This window comes from Equus przewalskii, chromosome 14 (genome assembly GCF_037783145.1).
Source record: "Equus przewalskii isolate Varuska chromosome 14, EquPr2, whole genome shotgun sequence".
Lineage (NCBI taxonomy): Eukaryota > Metazoa > Chordata > Mammalia > Perissodactyla > Equidae > Equus > Equus przewalskii.
Genome location: NC_091844.1, coordinates 15,584,425 through 15,604,679, shown reverse-complemented (window position 1 = coordinate 15,604,679; position 20,255 = coordinate 15,584,425). Strand labels below are relative to the sequence as shown.

Below are 20,255 nucleotides of genomic sequence, written 5' to 3'. Positions count from 1 at the left end.
GGAAGAAACCCACTTGTTCTGTTGGGGTATCATGTCTGCCGTTTTATTGAAGGAGAGAACACCCGGGTCAGAATCAGATGCCCTTGGGTCAGGCCCTGTTTCATATATACCTGGCACATATACCTCTCTGGGCTTCAGACTCTCCACGTGTAAAACAGACATAATATTGCTCGCCCACGTCACAGGGCCGTTGGGGACAATGGATCAGGATAACACAGGCAAAGCTCTAAGAGATGCCCTTTGCAAATGTAAGAAGTGCTCATGATGGTATCTGGTTAGGGCAGCGGTTGACAGCATGGGCACTGGGACCAGACCCTTAGGTTTGAATCCTGGCTCTGCCCCACAAGGGAGTGTGAAAAGTTTCTTGAATGGGGTGAAGCACTCAGTCCTGTGGGCCAACCGCTCCAGCCCTGCATGCTGTTCTCTGTGGGCCCAGTGTGAGGTGACCAGCCCTCCAGCCAAGGTGTGGCCCTTGGAAGGAGCGCTCCATCTGGCTTGCAAGCCACCAGCTGACATTGAATTTCAGGACTGCAGAAGGGGAAGCCCTGAGCCTGGGGGCTGGGAGAGAACAGTAGGGCTGTGAGTCAGAGAAAAAGAACCAATTAAGGGGCTGGCCCTGTGGTGCAGTGGTTAAGTTCGCATGTTCCACTTTGGCGGCCTGGGGTTTGCCAGTTAGGATCCCAGGTGCAGAGCTAGGCACTGCTTGTCAAGCCATGCTGTGGTAGGCATCCCACATATAAAGTAGAGGAAGATGGACACGGATGTTAGCTCAGGGCCAGTCTTCCTCAGCAAAGAAGAGGAGGATTGGCCGCAGATGTTAGCTCAGGGCTAACCTTCCTCAAAAAAAAAAAAGAAAAGAATCTATTAAACATGCTAGGTGGAGTCAAGAATGAGCAGGAAGAAGGGGACAATGAGGAAGGGAATGCTTCCTGGGGAGACTGGGCAGCAAAGCCCTAAGGTGGACCACCAGGTCACTAGTTACGCCTCTCCGTGGGGCCTCTCTGTGCGCTGACTTCTCTTTGTTCTCCAGGGCCTGTACCCACTGCCCTTGCTCAACAGCGCCCTGGACGACGGGAAGACCACCCTGACCCCTTCCAATACACCCCTGGGGCGCAACCTCTCTACTCACCAGACCTACCCCGTGGTGGCAGGTACGATGCCCAGAATCTCCTGGGCCAAGTGGCCCAGCTGCGAGGGTGGGCTGGAGGGCAGAGTGTGGCTGGCCTTAAGGAAGAAGATGTTAGGGCCCTGAGCCTGGAGAGGAGAGGTGGGCTTTGCTGGCTGGGCCTCAAGGTGGGTCAAGAGGGTCCTTACTTCTATCCTCGGCCCTCCTCCGCCTGCTCCCCTACCGCCGGAGCACACACAGTCCTCCATCCACACCAGGAGAGGCAGAGCAGGGAGGTCGAGCTTCTCTCTCCCCTCCTCACTCAACCAGAGGAACACCGCGAATCCCCGCCCACAACGAGACTCAGAGGAGCCGGGCCTGCCTGCCCCAGAGCCCTGCCCGCACCCTCCCCGCATCTCATGGCTTGGTTTGTGCATGTTCCCACCCCATCATCTCACACCCCTCTCTCCTTGTTGTCTCCCTCCCTCTGGCAGATCCTCATTCACCCTTCGCCATAAAGCAGGAAACCCCCGAGGTGTCCAGTTCTAGCTCCACCCCTTCCTCTTTATCTAGCTCCGCCTTTTTGGATCTGCAGCAAGTCGGCTCCGGGGTCCCAGCCGGTGCCTCGGTCCCGCCCTTCAATGCCTTTCCCCATGCTGCCTCCGTGTACGGGCAGTTCACGGGCCAGGCCCTCCTCTCAGGTACGACAGGGAGGTCCCGGGCCGTGCAGCTATGGCGGGGGGCGGGAGGGGGGTCCTCAGGGCCGGCCGCCAGTCCCCTGGTTTGGGTCCAGCCCACTCTCTGGCCCCCAGCGCTATCCACCATCCTCCTGTTCCCTTATTCCTCTGGCAGCTTTTGGAGGTGCGAAGATGCGATTCTCCATGCTGGCAAGTCAGGCCGTGGGAGGGGCAGGCACTTTGGGGGTGCCTGGAAGTGGGGTGCCTGGCAGCCTTCCAGCACCTTGCCCCAAGGCCCCATGGAAAAGCCGGGACCCTTAGGTCAGGAGCCAGGCCCTATAAAGCAGTGAACCCTTGGTCTGGGTAAAACATAAAAAAGAAGGAAAAAAAGAAAACTTTGGAGGGAGAAGGGCATTGGCTGTTTTGAGCCAGTTTCTGGATCCAATTTCTGAAGAAGACAGAGGGTCAGTCCCAGTTGGGTCTCCATAGTATGGTAGGTTGTACCAGCCTAATAGCATCACCCTTGGAGGACACTCAAGCAGAGTGACTCACCAACCTGAGAGATGGGGGAGGGGGATCTCCATCAGAAACCTCATCGGCCTCCAAACATTTAAAGCTGGAAGTGCCTTTGGGGCATCTAGACTAAATCTCTCCTTATACTGATGGGAAACAGGCCCCGGAGAAGGGCCTGGCTGAGGTCCCTGAATGGGCCTGTGGTTCCTGGCAGGGTGTGGTTCCTGGTTCGGCCTGTGTGCACCCTGTGGGTCAGATCTCTGCAGAGCTGGGGCTCCTTGGCAGAAGGACATTGGCCCGTCCAGCGAGGGCCTGAGCAGCGGCTGAAAGGGTTGAGGGTGCTTGGCTTGGGCAGGAAAAGGCTTGAAGAGGGGTGAAGGTGGGGACAGAGACCCCTGAGAGTCTTCACACATCAGAAGGGCTTCCACAGAGATGAGATTATTGTAGATGTGGGCCCAAGGCCTTGAGCCAAGACCCATGGAGGAAGCCAGATGTGGGCCAGCCCTTCTGGACCAGTGGTTTTCAAACTCATTGGGCATCGCAACACTGACTTGAAATGAAAGCTGTACAGAAGCCAGGTTTCCAAATCAGACAAATGAAGAGCTGCCCTGTTTGAAGTGGGGGCTCTGCCCCGAAAGCCCTTGGACTTGAAAACCACTACACCAGAAGAAGACCTCTACCCACCCACAGGGACCACAAGGTCATCTTATTCAAAGTTATCAAAGCTTTCTTATAACTGATGCTACATTTCCTGTCTGTCAGGCACCTAGGGTTTTTTTCTCTGTGCCTCCCTGCATCTAATGTGGGAGGTTGCCTTGAAAGGGGCGAGTGCAGGGGTAAAGGGTTAATAAAGGAAGCCCAGTGTGTGGGCAGAGAGGCAGTGTTTAAGGGTCTGAAGCAAAGAAGAAAAGGTTGACGCAAGAGTTCAGAATTTCAAAAGAGGGTGAAGTCAGTGGAGATGGGTCATTTGTTTTGACCAAAATGATTAAAGGAGAAAAACCCGTGAGCTGAGTGGAATGATGTCAGCCAGAGAAAATGGCATGGGGGAGGGGAAGGAAGGGCAAGCAGAAGAGGCCCCCCTCCACTATGAGGAAGACTGGCCCAGTCACTGGGTGAGCCTGCCTACCACATGCAAAGGCAGGCCAGGGCCAGGAGGGCGGCGCTAGGCAGGTAAGGGCTGAGGTGGCACGGAAAGGTTTGGCAGGACCAGCTGAGTGGAGAGGGAAGGACAGATGGCAGTGGGAAGCAGAGGGATCAGAGCACAGCCTTGGGTGGAACAGCCAAAGGCAAACTCCCTGCCCTGAAGTCCCTGTACCTTCTCCTCTCCCTGTCAACCTTTTAGGGCTTCAAGCACCCCCCCTCCCCCCATCGACATGCAGTCAAATCACAGGTGATGCTTCCAACTTGTATCAGCTCTTAGTTTAGCGGACACACCCATCTCCGGACCAACTGCAGAAGAGAGGTCATCCACCCTATGGGACAAAGCAACCAGCAGCAGATACCCAGTGGTCATTCAGGCAGCAGGCAGCAAATACGCAGCATTGGCATGTCCTTCGGGCAGGTGGCCCCCAGAGCCAGGTTCAGCTGATGCTGAAGGACAGGGTGTGACCCCCCTGAAGGCCGATGGCCGACTGTGGGGCCCAGCCCGAGGGTTGAACATGCAGCACAGTGGCAGGGGCCCTGAGAAGAGCAAGCAGTGCCCAGGCTTAGAGAGACTGGGTGCAGGCAGGGTCCTCAGAGCAGGAAACAGGTCAGGGCTGCAGTTCACCAGCCTGTGGCTTAAGCCCACGATGGCTGGTGTCCATGCTGAGCCCAGGGTGTGGGCCTAGATCTCCTTAAAGACTGTCCACCTTTAGCCTCTGGTCAAGCCTCTGGACCTAAATACTTACCATGTGGCTGAGTCACATGAGCGGGCTGGGAGGACACAGTGGGGAGAAGGAAGCTTAGGAGGGGAGTCCGGGGGGCTGGAAACCTATTGAGGGAGGAAGAGGTAAATTTGAAAGAAAAGAAAGGAAGCCAAGACTAACTTACTCCCAGGTAATGCTGCAGGCTAGGAGGGAGGGAGGACCAGGTGAGTTTTCACTCCAAAATCAGCTCAGCCCTCGCCTACAGGAGCCCTCCTCTGAGTGGCTTCCTAAGGACCCTCCCTGTGGTTTCCTGCAGTACCCTTGTCTGCTCCACTGAGTCTCTCCAGGGTTATTTCCTCTCCCAGCCTAGCCCCTCTGATAGAGCAATTTCCAGGGTGACTGTCCTTCTGGATCTCAGCTTCCCCCCAATCAGCCAAGAAAGAAGAAATCTCAGGGTTTGGGGAACAGTAGGATTGCCCCTAAGATTCCTCCCAGTTCCCTTCAGATGCCCCAGTCTGGGGTCCCAACACATGGGCCAAGAACAATATCGAGGCCGTCCTTGTCCGGGCTTTTCCAGGTCGTACTCCAGCTCAGATGATGAGAAAGCTCTGAGTTTGGTTTTATCATCAAAGAGTCGTTACCTGCCTCCATCCTTTTGTGCAAAATTATATTTAGTCCTGCCAAAGAGACTTCTGGATTGCCATAAATTCTCCTTGCTATCAGAACAAGATAAGGAATTGAAAGGAGGTCACGTAGAGGGCAGACATCAAAGGGACAAATAAAATTGTCTGAAATCACCTCTACCCTCTGAATTCCTCCAAGTCATGGTGTTCTGATCTTGGTCTCTTACCAATATTTAGAATATTTACCAATATTTCTGGAGTGCTAGTGTTTTCCTATAGAACCCCACTTCACAGCCAGTCAACATGGACCTGTGCCTATGTCAACTTCTTAAAAATAGGGCCATATCAAAAGAATATTTGAATGCAGAGGAGATGGAATTACAAACCAAAAGTAAACTTATGATGAAGAGCCTTAAAAATAAGTCAGTCAGTAAAAGAGCATGGTCAGGCCGTGATGGAGTGCCTCCACCTCGTGGCTTCTGTGTTCATTTCTAAGAAGGTTTACAAGGTTCTTGGCTTTTTGGAAGAAATCACATATTTAAGGAATTGAAGCGAAGAGTTTGTGAGACTGATAGGAGAGTTGAAGGCACCAGAGTCTGGGTGAGGGCTGTTCTAAAGAATTTGATTCAGAAACCTCTGCCCCACTGGGAGAAAATTAGGTGGCTAAGGGGAGACAAAGATTAAAATCTCAGAATACAGCGTTGTGAGGCTGAAGGATTCTGTTTCTAAGAGCAATTTAGGGGCTAAATTGTGGCTTAAGAGGAGCGTGTGCCCTGCTGCTCTGCCCACTGAGATGCAAAGCTCAACAAGCAGAAAAGTCAGGTGATATTAAGGGACAGGATGAGAGCAGGAGGAAGGGGAGTGTGGGACCACAGGGCTCCAGGGCCGGAAGGAGCCCTGGAGAGTACCTAGGCCAGCCCTGGCAAATAGGTGGCCAAGAACCAAGGCTTACCTCTAAATCCCCAACCCCAATCATGGTAGACATAGATGCAGCCTCAGAATCCTACTCAACACAGTGCACCAGGAAGTCCCTACCAATTAGTCAAGGAGTAAGGTGAACCCAATATACAATCTGTCATAATCTAGCTCCTCATGAGACAGACAAGAAGATGCAATTCAGAGAAATTAAATATTTGTCCCTCAGCCACAGTCTGGCCTGGTCTAAACCTCGCTTGCTCTCTCTCGCTCTCGCTCTCTCTCTCACTCGCTCTCTCTTGCTCTCTCTCTCCCTCCCTCTCCCACTCTCTCTCCCTCTCCCACTCTCCCTCTCTCCCTCATCTCTGTCTCTCAGGGAGGAGGAAATCGGGAGGGAAGAGGAAAGGGAAAAGGCATGAGGCCTGAATTAGCCACCACCCTCTTCCATCTCTCTCCTACACATGCCCCCTGCCCACCCTCTGTACTCCTCCTACCCTCATAGACTTTGTGTGGCTCCTGCCCTCTCTTGGGCTCCAGTACCTGGCCACATGCTTCATCTGACGGCCAAGGAGGCTGAGTCTGAAAGTTGATCATATTGCAGTCTTCCTCGAAGAAAGATCAGAAGAAAGGAAGATATACCAGACCTTGGTGTATCTTCTGCATCCTTCTCCCTCTACTTTGAAAGATACTAAAGTGCCCTTTCTTGCCTGCATTTCCAAACCTGCATTTGTTTGGACCCTGCATCAAGTGAACTGAACCCACCTGTAGAATTCCACTGGGTTCCACCCTGTTTGGTCCAGCAGCAGCCACAGCTGGACATTGTACTAAAAGTCAAACAAATTAGCGAGTGTGTTCATTTTTACCAAAACATTCACACTTTTAAATAATGAGCTCTGATGGCCCATTTCAAATAGGGTTTATTCTGTACGGGTTCCCTTGAAATGTAACACTTTATAGAATGTTTCCATTGCACTAATCAATGTCCACCTGTAGCATGAAATTCTTGCTCTGAATTATGTGGATAACATCATAGTAATAGTAATTAGGTACATAAGGCTTCTCTTCTTTTTTCCCCCATTTTGCATGTGAAGAGACTGAGACTTGGGGCACACAGGCAGCTGATCTAAGGGCACTTGGAAAATTAGCAATAGAAGGAGGATAGGGACCCCAGTCCTCTGATTCCTAGACCCTTCCCTCCAGAGGAAGGGCAGAGGTCCAGGAGGCTTGGTCTTGTTTGTTGACCCCTTAGGCTTGGCTCCAGATGCCCATCCCAGCCTATGCCCCATCTTGACTTAACGCGTTGCTAATTTAGCATTTTTGCTTGTCACTGTTCCCCCACATGCTCAGAAAAGTGCCTAGAACATCGTCTTTACTCAATAAGTGTTTGTTAAATGAATGAATTGTCTTCAGGAATCTCCAGAAAGAGGAATAAGGAGGAGTTAGTCACTGTGGTCTTGACAACTTATAGGGTTCTATAGGACGTATCCTTCCCTTCTGTCATTACTAGGCACCCCCTGAAGTATGAAGGACCTTGGGGGGACTGATGGGAGGGAAGGTGGACGGGCAGTGGTGTAGAGGGCATGGACTTGACAGGGGCTCACAGAGGCCCAGGTAAGTTCTGGGAGAAAAAGCCGCCCCCAGTGTGGAAGCGGCAGAGGCATTTGGGTAAAGTGGTTGTGATCTAACATAGTGGTACATAGTGGTTCTCAGTCAGGGGTGATTTTGCCCCCTGGGAACATATGGTAACATCTGGAGATATTTTTGGTTGTCACACTGAGCGGGACTGCTACTGGTGACTCGTGGGTAGAGGCCAGGGATGCTGCTGAATATCCTACAGTGCACAGGACAGCCCCTCACAAATCCATTTTGAGAGTGAAATAGGCATCATTAATAAATACACTGGATCTGTCCCAGTGGTCGTAACTGGGGCAGACCTGAGCAAATCAGGATGTATTATCACCTTGCCAAGAATCCTTGGGTGAGTGAGACTCTGATCAGGGCCTGCAGGACGTAGGGGCAGTGGAAGAAGGGGCATGGGTGAAAGATGTGGTTGTTGGCAAATGGTGTTTAGATGGAGAAAAACTCACCAGGTCAGGCAGGGTCTCCAAAATGGGAATGTTTGACTTTTCAGTGTAGAGGAAAAGTGGAGCCAGGGAAATTGGGACTTCACTGAGCTGCCTCATGTCACCAAGGCAAGAGTATTACCCACAAATTATAGATTAACAGAGATGGGTGTCTGTTTTGCTGAATATGGTTCTTTTCAGGAATGGAATTGACAGATGTGTGGTTCATGGTCATGTGTAAATGCTAAATATCTCTCCACCCACATCTCCTTTCTAGGTTAGGGATAGCCAGTGGGTTTCATGTCCCTTGCCGCTCTAATAGGTTGTATCCACCTGGGAGCCCAGGTTGAGGAGTAGGAACCCCCTCTCTGGCTCAGTGGAAAAGGATGCAGTGATTGATTAGCAATGTCTGCCATAGGTCCAAAAAAGGATAGTGATGGGCCAACAGGCCATCCCTATGTGTCCCTTCCTAGGGCGTTGTTCTTGGTTCTTCTCAGAGCTGGGGCTGAAAGGGATGTGAGCTTTGAATCCAGTGGTTTCTAATGTATTTATCTAGGCCAGCTGCTATGCTGTGTGCCCTGGCGGGTAATGAAGACTCAGAAGACGTAGCCCCCAGCCTCCCTCCAATACCATGACATTTCTGTGGATTAGTAAGATTCGTATAAATAAAATCATTGGAGAACAGGGAACAATCCAGGACTGCAATAACAAGTGCTCCCTGCATGGGGGAACCCGTGTCCTGTAGAAGACCAGACAGAGAGAGGAACTTGGGCTCAAAGGAGGGAGGAAGTGGGTTTGGAGAATGCCTTTGGAGAGAGTGGGCATGGCATGACGGAAGACTTTCTGAGCCTCAGGAGAGCAAGACAGTAAGTACCAGAGCCCACTACGGCCCAACTGATGACCGTTTGCTGTATTTTTCCAGGGCGAGAGATGGTGGGGCCCACGCTGCCCGGATACCCACCCCACATCCCCACCAGCGGACAGGGCAGTTATGCCTCTTCTGCCATCGCAGGCATGGTGGCAGGTAAGGGGAAGGGATTGGCCTGAGAGGGAACATTGCAAAGAGGAGGTGTTGACCAAAGGTAGAGCAAGAGGGGACAAGAGATAGGGTGTGTCCCATGCATAGACTTCCCAAAGGGCATTGAAGGATGGACAGAAGGGTGCATCTTCTTGTAAATGCCTGGAGAAAAGACTTCAGTTCAGCCCTGGCTCCTTAACTCTCCCCAGCTCAGCTTCCTTCTTCCCAGATACTCCTGCATTACACACCATGATGAAAAAGGAGGGGCTGAGACAGACCAATGTTGAAATCCAAGCTCTACCACTTCTCCCATTGATTCAGTGAACCCTGATGGAGAGCATGCTAGGGGCAAGCAAAATACTGTGAGCTAAACATAAGCCTGGCCCTTAAGCAACCTCTGGTCACCTAGTTATTTAAGTCTGATGAATCTTGGTTCACCCTTTCTGTAAAGTCTGAAGATGAATGGTGTTGGTGATGAGGACGATGAAGATGGTTGAAATATATCCTCCTTCGCACCCCACATTCCCTCAACCCTGAATGGGCAAGACCCACGTTTAGAGTGTGAGATGGCTCTGGGAGTATTTCTCCATCATCATTTGGGCTGTCCAGGAATCCTGCCTGCCAGTCATTTGGGTTTCTTTGTCTACCAGCGTGATCCTCACCCAACGGTGACCCAGGGTATCAAGGTCTGGACAAGTGAGGAGGACAAGGAGAATTTCTTTGGGCTAGTCTCACTCTTTTAAGAACCATCTAGGAAGATCCCAAGGATGGATAGGGTAGAATTGAGCCATTTCCACTGCCTAGGGAGGCCTGAGGACCTGGAGCTTCTGGAAGGAGCTCTGAATCAGGGCATCTGTAACCCCCATCCCAGCTCTGGGTCAGCCTCCCTGGCTCTGACCCCAGAGACTTAGCACATTTACCCAGGCCTCCTTCTCTCCCTCCCTGGCAGGGGTTATGCTTTGCCAGCTGCCCATTCTGGGTGCCCTGTGCTGAGGCAGGTGGGCTGGACTCTCCTGGGCAGAGGGAGGGGAAGGCAAAGAGAGGGAGGGAAGGAGGCTCTGTGCTCCCTGGGAACCTGCTGAGCTGGCACTTGTTGCTGCCTGGTTACCGTGGCGATGTGCTTAATGCAGCGTTGAAAATACAGAATACTGACTCCTCTCTCCCTCCTGGCCCCGAACTCCCTCCCTCCCTCCCTTCCTCTTCTGGAGCGTGAAATGAGATTGGTCAAGATAAAAAAGGAAAAGATTCGGTTATTTTTTTAAGAGTGTGGATAATGGGGCCTCTCAATCAAAATCCCAGGCTTCAGTCTGCTCCCCCCATCCCCCTTCCAACCTCTCCACCTTCCCCTGCCGCCTGCTTAGAGGAGGAGGAAGGAACAGAAAGCACAGGGCTTTTCTCTTAATTATGAGTCATTCCCCGGGGCAGGCCCAGGGCAAGGGGTTCCTGGGGCCCAGAGTCTGGCCTGTGAGGTAGATGGAAGGCTTGGGCCTCTCATCAAAGGCCCCTGGGTTATTTCCAGAAAGACTTCATCCTGAGTGGGTGTCGTGGAAAAAAGAAATAGCACACTACAGTATCCACTGCAAGTGAATTGCAAAAGGGAGGAGCCTTGCCTTGTATGATAGATGGGCTCCCAATAAGTTACATGCAAATCAGTTTTCAGAAAATGCAGTTCTATTTAAATATATCATCTGGTTCCTAGACACTCAATAGTGCAAATGAATTCTTAAGGAATTTGTTTTGTATAAAAATTATTTGTCCATCTCTTACCAGTGGCCGCAATCTCCCAGTTGACTGAATGAGGACTCCTTCCATTAAAATCAATAAACCTGCATTGAGAAGCTACAGTATACTAGGTACATGGTAAATGCTTAAAGCAAAGCATGCCAATAACATTCTTTAGTCAATTGTGGAAGGAAGAAAGCGATCATTTATTATGCCTTTCTGTGTACCTGACCATTCATAGATATAACTTTATTTCTTATTTAATCCTCACCATAAGATTGGAAGGCTAGTATTATCCTAGTTTTACATAGATAAGGAAACAAGCTTAGAAAAGCACAGTGGTGTTCTCGGGGTTATAACCATACTAACTGGCCGAATTGTTTGAACACAAGTATTTCAAACCTAGGGCTCCTTCTGCTACTCCACACTGCCTCCCGCTATGCCAGAGGTGAAAACACAAGCTATAGGAGAGCGACACAGCAACAGGACCAGGACATGGATTTCTCTTGTTCATTCATCTTCTGTTTTGCCTTCTAATTGTTGTTCTTGTTGTTCCTGCCCCGTTAACACAGTTAATGACCCTCACACCAGTTCTGGAGCTGAACTGACAGCTCCAGATAGATGGATCCATCCATCCATCTATCCATCTTTCCATTCATTGATCTTTACAAACATATTTCAATACATCCATGCATCTTCTCATCCATTCTTACATCCTTCCATTATCCATCCTTCCATTCTTCCATTCTTCCTCCTTCATTCCTCCATCCTTCCATCCGTCTTTTATTCCATTCATCATCCATCATCCATCTATCCATCCTTCTCTCTATCCATCTACTCATCCAGCCATCCTTCCATCCATCCATCCTTCCCTACATCAGTCCTTTCATCTATCCATCTTTCTATCATCCGTCTGTCCAATATCCACCCTTTCATCCATCCTCGCATCCTTCCATCCATTCACCACTTTTTCACTTAACAAATTATTGGTTGAGGATCGACCATATGGGATGCTGGTGATGCAGCAATGAACAAGACAGGTGCCTCTCTCTATTCATGGAGCTTAAAACCTAATAATGGAGAAAAAAACATAGTAAACAAGTCAACAAATGAGTCAACAAGATAATTTCAGATACTGATAAGTGCTAGGAAGAAAATAAAATGGGATGATGTAATAAAGAGCCACAGGGAGAGGAGATAACTACTTTAGATTGAGTGATCAGGGGAGGCCTCTCTAAGAAGATGTTCAAAGTGGTCAGCCAAGTGATAAAACTGAGGCAGACCATCCCCAGCCCAAAAGAACAGCAAGTGCAAAGGCCCTAAGGCAGGAACTAATTTAGCATGATTGCACACACCAAGAAGGTGAGTATATCCAACAATAGTGAGTGAACGGGGAAAGCACCACAAAATGAGGAGATGTTGGTAGTGGCTGGGTCAAATTTTAAAATTACTTAGGCTGCTGGGAAACAGGTTGTAGACAGTTTGAGAGAAAGCACAGAGACCAGTTGGGGGAGGGACAATTGCAGTAGTTCATGCAAGAGATGACAGTGGCTTGGGCTAGAGAGATGGCAATGAAGGAGGAGAAAAGAGACACTTAGGATATATTGTGGTGGTAGAGCCAACCAAACTTGTTGGTGAATTGGACGTAGAGATTCAGAAACAGAGGAAACAGGATGACTCCTAGGTTTGTGGCTTGGGAAGCTGCGTGGATGGTGGTGGCAAGTATATAGGTGGGATACCAGGAAAGGAAGAAGTGGAGTACATGGTAGGTAGGAATCAAGAGTCCTCTTGGGCCACATTAGAGCTGAGATGCCTCCTGGATACCCAGTTTAATAAGTCACTAGGCACATGATATATGTCTGAAGTCAGGAAAGATGCCTGACTAGGGCATAAATTTCAGCCATTGTACAGAGCTGTTATTTAGTGCCAAGGGATTAAACAAGATCGCTAGAAGAGAATGTGATGGAAAATCACAGAAGGCTCACAAACCAAGTCCTGGGGTTCTTCAACATTTAGAGGTCTAGCAGAGAAGGAACCAGCAAGGAGAGTCAGTAGGAAAGGCCAGTGGGTGAGGAAACAAACCATGAGAGCGGGCATCCGGAAAGCCAAAGGCATAGAGGGAGTGATGAGCTGAATCAAAGTGGGCTAAGAGGGTGATGGGCTGGAGGACATAAAAGTGACCATTGGAATGACCGGGATAGAGGTTGTGAGGGTTTGAGGGGATCAGCACTGGCCTTACTGGAGGGCTATGAGGAGGTGAAGGCAAACACCATGGAGCAGAGAAAGGGGCTGGTAGCTGGAGAGGGATGTGGGGTAGGAAGAGGATCTTTAAAAGGGAAGATAGCAGAGCATGTTCATCGGCTGAAGGGAGTGATGTGTTAGAAGGGGAGAGATTGATGACGCAGAAAAGAGAGGGGATAAATTCTAGGGCCAAGTCCTTGGAAAGGTGAGTGGGGCTAGATGCAGAGCAGAGGATGGGTTGGCCTTTCTTGGGGACAGGGACATTTCATCTGCTATGGCTGCAGTAGGTTGACAGATCAAGTGGTGGGAAGATGCTGCACCCAGGGTGTACCTACCACCTCCTGAGCCTATCCCCTACCCCAACTTCTGTGTGACTGAAGCAGATAGGTACTCGGTAAGCGTGTGTTCAATAAATGAGTGTACGAGTGAGCAAGTGAGTACCTGGCTAAGTGACAAAATGAGAGGGCAAACTCATTATATTTTCCGCCTCTCTTCTTGTCCTTTAGAGCCGGCAGAGGGTTGGCATTGGGTGGAGTGGGATAAAGACACAGGGGCCCTTGCTGTGTAGCCAGTACAGAATCAGCTTCCTCCACGGGTACACTGAAACCAGGAGATGTGGGGTACAATAGCAGTAAACGAGGCAATGTGCCCTGTGGGATATAAGAAAGAGCACTGGAGTAGGAGCTAGGGGGCCGGGGTCTACAGCAGGCTCTGATTGAACATGTGGCCTTGGGCAAATATCTCTCCTTCCCTGGGGAGCAGTTTCTGCATTTGTGAAATAAATGGTTGGATGAGTTCATTTCTTAGTTTTCTTTTCTTTGCTCTCTTCTTTCCTCCCTCCTTTTTTTTTTTTTCTTTTGAGGAAGATTAGCCCTGAGCTAATATCCGTGCCCATCTTCCTCTACTTTGTATGTGGGACTCCTACCACAGCATGGCTTGACAAGCAGTGCATAGGTCCACACCTGGGATTCGAACTAGCAAACCCCAGGCCGCCAAAGCAGAACGTGCGAACCTAACCGCTGCACCGCCGGGTGGGACCCTCTCCCTCCTTTCTTTTGCATTTATTTTTTTGTGTGCCTGATCTGTGTTAGACTTGGTCACACCCTAAGCCTGTCACTGACTGCCTACAAGGAACGCATTCAGTAGCCCTCCTCTGCTTTAAGCTCCTCCTCCTCACTTCCATTCCTCCTGCACAGATGCCTACTTCTCTGGAAAGATGGCAGCCTCCACTGACCCAAACCCAGGCTTTAAAACTGGTTAGGTGACTGATTTGAGCCTCCATTGAGCTTTATTTTAGCACCTGCTTCATGGGAAAATAATAGAAAAGCTAGCATTTCTTGCTTAGCGCCATGCAATGTGTATTTAGTTCTCACTGAAACCCCATGAGACAGGGACAGTAACTTGCCCCATTTTACAGACGAGGAAACCAAAGCTCGGAGAGGTTTAGTGACTGGTCCAAGGTCACACAACCAGGAAGTGGGGAGCCCCGGGATTTGACTCCAGTCAGGCCGGCCCCAGGCCAGGCAGTTTCAAACCTCCCTTCCAGAGTCTGGCAAGGAGAGCAGCCCCAGAAGGCACTTAGCTCACAGCGCCAAGTGAGTTTCTAAAAAGCAGTGTGGACATTCATCGGATCTCAGGGTTGGTGGCAACCTGGCTTTGTAGAGAGAATTGCCTCCTCAGTGCGTAAAGGGATTATCTGGATTTTAGAGTTCAGAGCCCCAAGGTCAGGTTCTGTTCTGCCATTTACCAGTAGCGTGATTTGCCGCAAACTGCTTAATCAAGCTGCACTCGTTTCCCCTTCTGTGAATTGGCGGTATTGACACAGGCTTCGTTGGAGGGCTGGGAGCAGAAAGGGGCGTAGTGGGTGGGAAAGCGCTCTGCCGACTCTCAGCTCCCTACCAAGTACCAGCGGTCATGGTGGTGGTCGGCTTGACGTTGTTGCTGCTATTCAAGGGAATGCTTAAATCATTTCTTTGGTAAATAATTCCTCTGGTAAAACCAAGAACCCACTCACAGGATGAAGTGATCTGATTTATTTTGTGTAAATTCGTGCACTGAGTTTCCTTAAAGTGGCAGACTTGGGATGGGACAACAAGCCCCTCAGAGCAGGTCCCAAGATGCAGAAACTCCAAGAGGTCGGTGGCCCCCAGGGCCCTCCCTCCCCTCCTCCCTCCCCTCCTCCCTCCCCTCCTCCCCTTAATCCTCAGCATCCCCCACCACACACACCCCTCCCTACAAACTCGGACCTAGGGAGGCTAACAGGTTTATACATCCTGATTACTTCTATGACCTCTGACCCCCCTTATCCCTACTGGCCCCTCCTGGAAAGCCCCTTCCTCAGAAGGTCCAGGCAGCAGTAGAAATGGTTAGAACCTGGGCCCTGGAGTCACAGCACAGCTTCCAGACCCCACCAAACCCTCTGGCTCTGTGAGCTTCTGCAGAGCTCCAAGCCTCAGTTTCTTCATCTTAAAAATGGGCATAATGATCACATATACCTCCTGGGGTTCCTGAGAGGGCTGAGCTTGTCAGGGCAGTGCCTCCAGTACCTGGCAAAAAAGGCACTGTCCAAAATGGTGCAGGCAGAGGGATCCCGAAGGTTGATGGAGGGGCCTTCTGAGCTCCACTGTCCCTGCCCTGGCTCCCCCGTCCCCCAGACCTTCTCTCCCACCCTCAGCCCTACCTTGACGCCCTCCACCTCACAGCCCTCACCTGTGTGCCTCCAACAGGAAGTGAATACTCTGGCAATGCCTACAGCCACACCCCCTACTCCTCCTACAGCGAGGCCTGGCGCTTCCCCAACTCCAGCTTGCTGAGTAAGTCTCTCTGCCTGTGGGGTGGGGTGGGGGTGCAAGGCTGGGCCAAGAGGTGTCTGAAAGCTGGGAGGCCCTGGGTTAGATGGAGGGCCTGGGGAGACTGGTGTTATTTGTAATCCAAGCAGGTCGAGGGAAGACAGCGTGCCAGGTTGTTGACGGGAAGAGGGCAGAAACAGAGACTTCCCTGTACCGTTCTCCTACTCCCCAAGACCATGGCTATGAAATCATTGTTTTATTTAAGATTCAGGGCTCAGGTCTTGGGAGGGCAGGAATGGACTCCAGAAAAGTCTTAGCGTGGACTCCCTGCCTTCAGGGGCTTACAGTCCAGCAGCAGCAGACACTGATGCAGGCGCCCTGCAGGAGTGCCAGCTGCCCTCCTGCCTGGGAGCCTGCTGATTGCGAAGAATGCCATCCTGTTGCCCACATTGTGAGCCTAAGTGGCTCACAAATACTCATGATTCAGCACCAAAGCCCTTACACAGGAATCCTTTGTTCCACCACGTTCCTGATATTTGGCTTGAGATGTGGACAGCATTCAGGGTCGAGGTCCAGAGAGTGAGCTGTGGTCTGCTCTTCACCCTCTCTCCCCCTGGGGCCTGGGCTGGGTAGAGAGGCTTTTAGGAAACCAAGCCCCATAAGTGGGGAATTTCAGGACTCCTACTAGAGTCTCCCTGAGTGATGACCTTGAGGGTCTCAGAGCAAACCTGAGCCAGAGAGAAGCAGTGGTGCAAGTGTGGCTGGGCACCATCACAGGCCTGGCAGGACCATCCACTCCCCAAGATCTCCCTCTCCTCGCATTACCTCCTGGCATTCCAGAAATGACCGGGAGTGTAGCTGACCTCTGCTCTGTTTGCCAGATGGGTTCAACCCCAAGCCGCCTTTCTGTTCAGTTTAGCCAGAAAGGATGAGGGCTCTGAGACATGCCGGGGGTCGGAGCACCTCCCCGAGAGCCTCCCCGCGCTGCGCATCCTGCAGGTGTGCAGAACCTCCTGTGGAGGCCCTCAAATGCGCACCCTCCTTGACCAGACAGGATTCTAATCCCCCTGGTTCCCCAGATCTCTGACCTCGCGCTGTTGGAGCAAGGCTAGGGAAGACCTCAGTGATCCCCCAGTGTGCCTGGTTCTCCTGGGTTCCAGATGTAACTGCTCTCTGTTGCCCTCTCTGTGAAACAAGGGTGTTGAAGGTCAAAGCAATGATGGGGGTGGGGCAAGAAGCAATCGTTCTCGTTCTGGCCAGAAACTCAAAGGTGAGGCCCGAGAAGGAGGAAATAGGGCCGGAGAGGAGTTAATCTTTGATGATCAGATAGGCCAGAGGGATAAATGATTAACTCGTGCTGTCTTAAAGGTTAGCAGATGCAGGGGAAGGCTATGGTGCAATTTCCCCTTCTGACCAGCAGTGTTGTTGTTGTTTTTTTTAACGTGTTCAGGTTCCCCGTATTATTACAGCTCCACATCAAGGCCAAGCGCACCACCCACCACTGCCACGGCCTTTGACCATCTGTAGTTGCCATGGGGACAGTGGGAGCGACTGAGCAGCAGGAGGACTCAGCCTGGGACAGGCCCCAGAGAGTCACACAAAGGAATCTTTATTTATTACATGAAAAATAACCACAAGTCCAGCATTGAGGTTCACTCCCTGTGTGGTTGATTTAACGAACCATGAAAGACAGGATGACTTTGGAGAAGGCCAAACTGTCCTCCAAGACTCCTTAATGCAGGGCAGAAGTCCCAGGGAGAGGGCCGTCCCATTCCAAAAGACACAGAACTGGAGGAGATACATGGAGAGAAGAGAAACAGCCGAGGAGCTTGAGAGAGATGGCGCACGGGTCCCATGATGGGCTTACGGGCACACAAAGGCCCCTTTGTGGCTCTGTCATCAACATGCTGTAGAGTGGGCTGTACACACTACCATGCAACCCATGAGCCACAGCAGGGTGTGAAGCCACTACCCCACAGCCACCCTGAGAGTCACCTCCCTCCTGCCCCCGAGCTGAGGCTCTGGCTGGCCAGCTTCTCGACTCAAGCTTGCTTGGCTCTTGCTGCACCTCCTTCCTGGCCACGGGCTGAGGGCTGAGTCGAGTCAACCAGAAGCTCCACCTGGTGGTCAGTGGACCTGCCTTTTGCCTGCTGCCGTGAATGTACAAGCACACCTCTGGTTCTCCTCCCATGGAGCATCCCTCTGGCAGCTGCCGGCAGCCAGACCAGCCTATTACAGCTTGAGACAGATGTTCCGAGGGTCCCCGGCTCCTGGGAGCTGAGGTGCAGCCCTGGCCTGGGCAGATCCCAGCAGAATTGCTGGAGACCCGCTTCCCTCTCCCCATGGCCCCTGCCAAGCCAAGTGTGCTTCCTGCAGCCCAAGCCCACGGCAACCCCCAGAAGCCAGCAACGGAGAGTCCCTTCCTGGCCCCCGCAGCTCCTGCCCCCAAGGCCTGCCTGTAAATACTGTAAATGAAGCTCTGTTTGGGTCAAGCTTCCCTCTTTCCACCCCTAGACTTTGGCTTCTCAGTGAATTGTCTCCCTGCCATATTGGGCTTCTTTCCTGATGCTTCTTTCTTTTTTTTAAAGACAGGCCACCATTGCCACATGACTCAATAAACCATTACTCTTCGTCTCAGGCTTTGGGGTTAGCTGGGGAAGGAAGCATCCCTGGATGGGGCTCTCTCCAGAGAACCTCCGAGCCCAGTGGCCAATGAGCTTACTTTGGGGCCAGGAGTTACAGGACCATCTGCTGCCTGGGAGTCCGACGAAGCATTTGCTTTCTGCCCTTAATAGATATTTGACGCTGGGCAAACCACTTATCCCAAGCTTAGGTTTCTCCAACTCTGAGTAAATGTGAGGATAAAACAAGCACGTGGCACGGTGCAGGCTGATCATAGACTCCTGGCAAGTAGTTGCTATTGTTATTAACCAGAAGCCAGAGAATCATGGGGAGGGTTGGTGAAAGATCCAGGAAGAGCTATAACTGGAGCCCACATAAACAGCTCTTGTGACGCCCTTGGTGTGAAGGGAGAAGACGTTTACAGTGCTCTACTGTGTGCCGGGTGCGGTCTGGAGGGCCTCACATAAATTAAGTTGCGACTGGCTCCATTTTACATATGGGGAAACTGAGGCTCAGAAATAATGAAATAACTTACCCAAGGTAGAAAGTGGTAGGTTCTATCAAGTCCTCTTACCTTAAGTCCAGTACTTTCACCCAACACCACAGGGTCCTCATCAAGGATGCCAGAGGGTTCTAGACCCAAGGGAGGTTCTGGGGCTGCCACTCCAGGTCTAATTTCCTTTGGTTTGGTTCTAAAGATTTGGCAAGAGTGAGCAATAGAGAGGCATGGTGTGGCAGGGCCAGGAGAGAGTGAGGGAGCCTGTAGGGACTTAGGACAATCCCCTTGTAAGCAATTTTAGCGAACGAGGTGGGAAATACAACAGTGACTGCAGGGGCTCTGCCCCCAACAGAGTTCTTGGCCTGCCAGGGGCTGTCTGGTGTCTGCATGGACCCTCTCCATGTGGGATCCCACAGGATCAAGGGGCAGGGCTCTGTACTTGGATGCCCAGGTGGATGTTGACAGCTGGGCAGACGACAACTGGGGTTGAGTCAGAAGGAAGAGAGGATTCCTCACCCCACCCAGGGACTTCAAGGCTGGGTGGACAGAGGCTGAGAGATGGTGCTCTTACCTCCCTGGTCCTCCCAAAGGAGAGGCCAGGGATGCTTGCTGAGTATGGCTGAGAAGAGTGGAGCCGTGGAGGGACATTCCCACAGAGAAAACCAGTCCCCATCTCTTCTGAGGGGATCTGAGATGAGGCTCATTTTTCAATAACAGGACTTTCCTTTAGCTACAAGAATGTCGACAGGTATGAATCCAAGCTTCCTCATGATCCCAAACCTCTGGGTTCCTGAGTGCCCTAAGACAACCCCCCCAACCTGGTTCTGGGGCTACAGTGAACCCCCCACCAAGAATCACTTGGAGAGGCATAGCACCCCAGGGAGTCTGCAAAGCAATCCTTTGCATTCACAGGGCAAACCCTCTCTGGGAACACTGGGTGCCCCTGGCAGGCCCTCTCCAACCCCTGAATGACAAAGGGACTTGGGCTGTGCTTTTGATGCAGGCAGCCATGGTTCAGAACTCCCTTTCTCTGAGGTGAGCTGAGCATCCCAAGACACTGCTCAGAGCGGCTGTTGGTGAGTGTGTGGTGTGGCCCGAGTGCAGCAGGTCCTGGCCAGTATCTGGCCAGATAGCCGTCCCTGGTCAAATCACATGTACCCCTCTGGAGCTCGGAAAATACAGTCATCTATGTACTGGGGGTGAGAGGCAATTTGAGGTGCCCCAGCATTAGGGGTGGTACTGGGAGAAGTCAGGGTGGCACATGAGGGGGACACGATACAGAAGGGGTATAAGGAAGACACGTGGGAATGTGGGAGGCATCCGTGGGTGGCTGCGCATGAAGCAGGGCTGGTTTACTGTGGAGCAGAGTTGGGGGCCTGGTTTCTCTGAAGACATGTGGGAGGAGTGTGTGTTGGCAGCAGAATTTGGGATATGGGCATGGGTCTGAGGCATTCCCAAGGCAGGGAGGGCCCAGCCTCACCCACCCGCCCGTGGAACACTGGAACAATGCTTTTCACTGCCTGTGCGGAGAGACCTTCTCAGCTTTCCAGGCCACTCACCCTTCCTCTTCCAGTCCTCCCACCCTCCTAGTGCTGGCCAGGCCAACCCACGGTGTCTGGAG

At 51.5% G+C, this 20,255-nt stretch overlaps 1 protein-coding gene across 11 annotated transcripts in view; it reads left to right on the top strand.

The window, feature by feature from the left end:
* PAX8 (paired box 8) overlaps window positions 1-18,147 on the top strand; it is a 59,096-nt gene extending 40,949 nt beyond the window's left edge. For 2 of the 11 annotated variants that reach the window (XM_070573658.1, XM_070573657.1), the window contains exons 8-12: window positions 1,031-1,151; window positions 1,679-1,806; window positions 8,666-8,767; window positions 15,451-15,537; window positions 16,964-18,147. In XM_070573658.1, the coding sequence (XP_070429759.1) occupies window positions 1,031-1,151; window positions 1,679-1,806; window positions 8,666-8,767; window positions 15,451-15,537 (438 nt within the window). In that variant the 3' untranslated portion in view covers window positions 16,964-18,147. Of the gene's footprint in view, window positions 1-1,030; window positions 1,152-1,599; window positions 1,807-8,665; window positions 8,768-10,889; window positions 13,413-15,450; window positions 15,538-16,963 lie in introns of those variants that run through there. The other 9 variants (XM_008528448.2, XM_070573652.1, XM_008528449.2 and 6 more) reach the window with 6 other exon arrangements.
* Window positions 18,148-20,255: the final 2,108 nt, after the last annotated feature.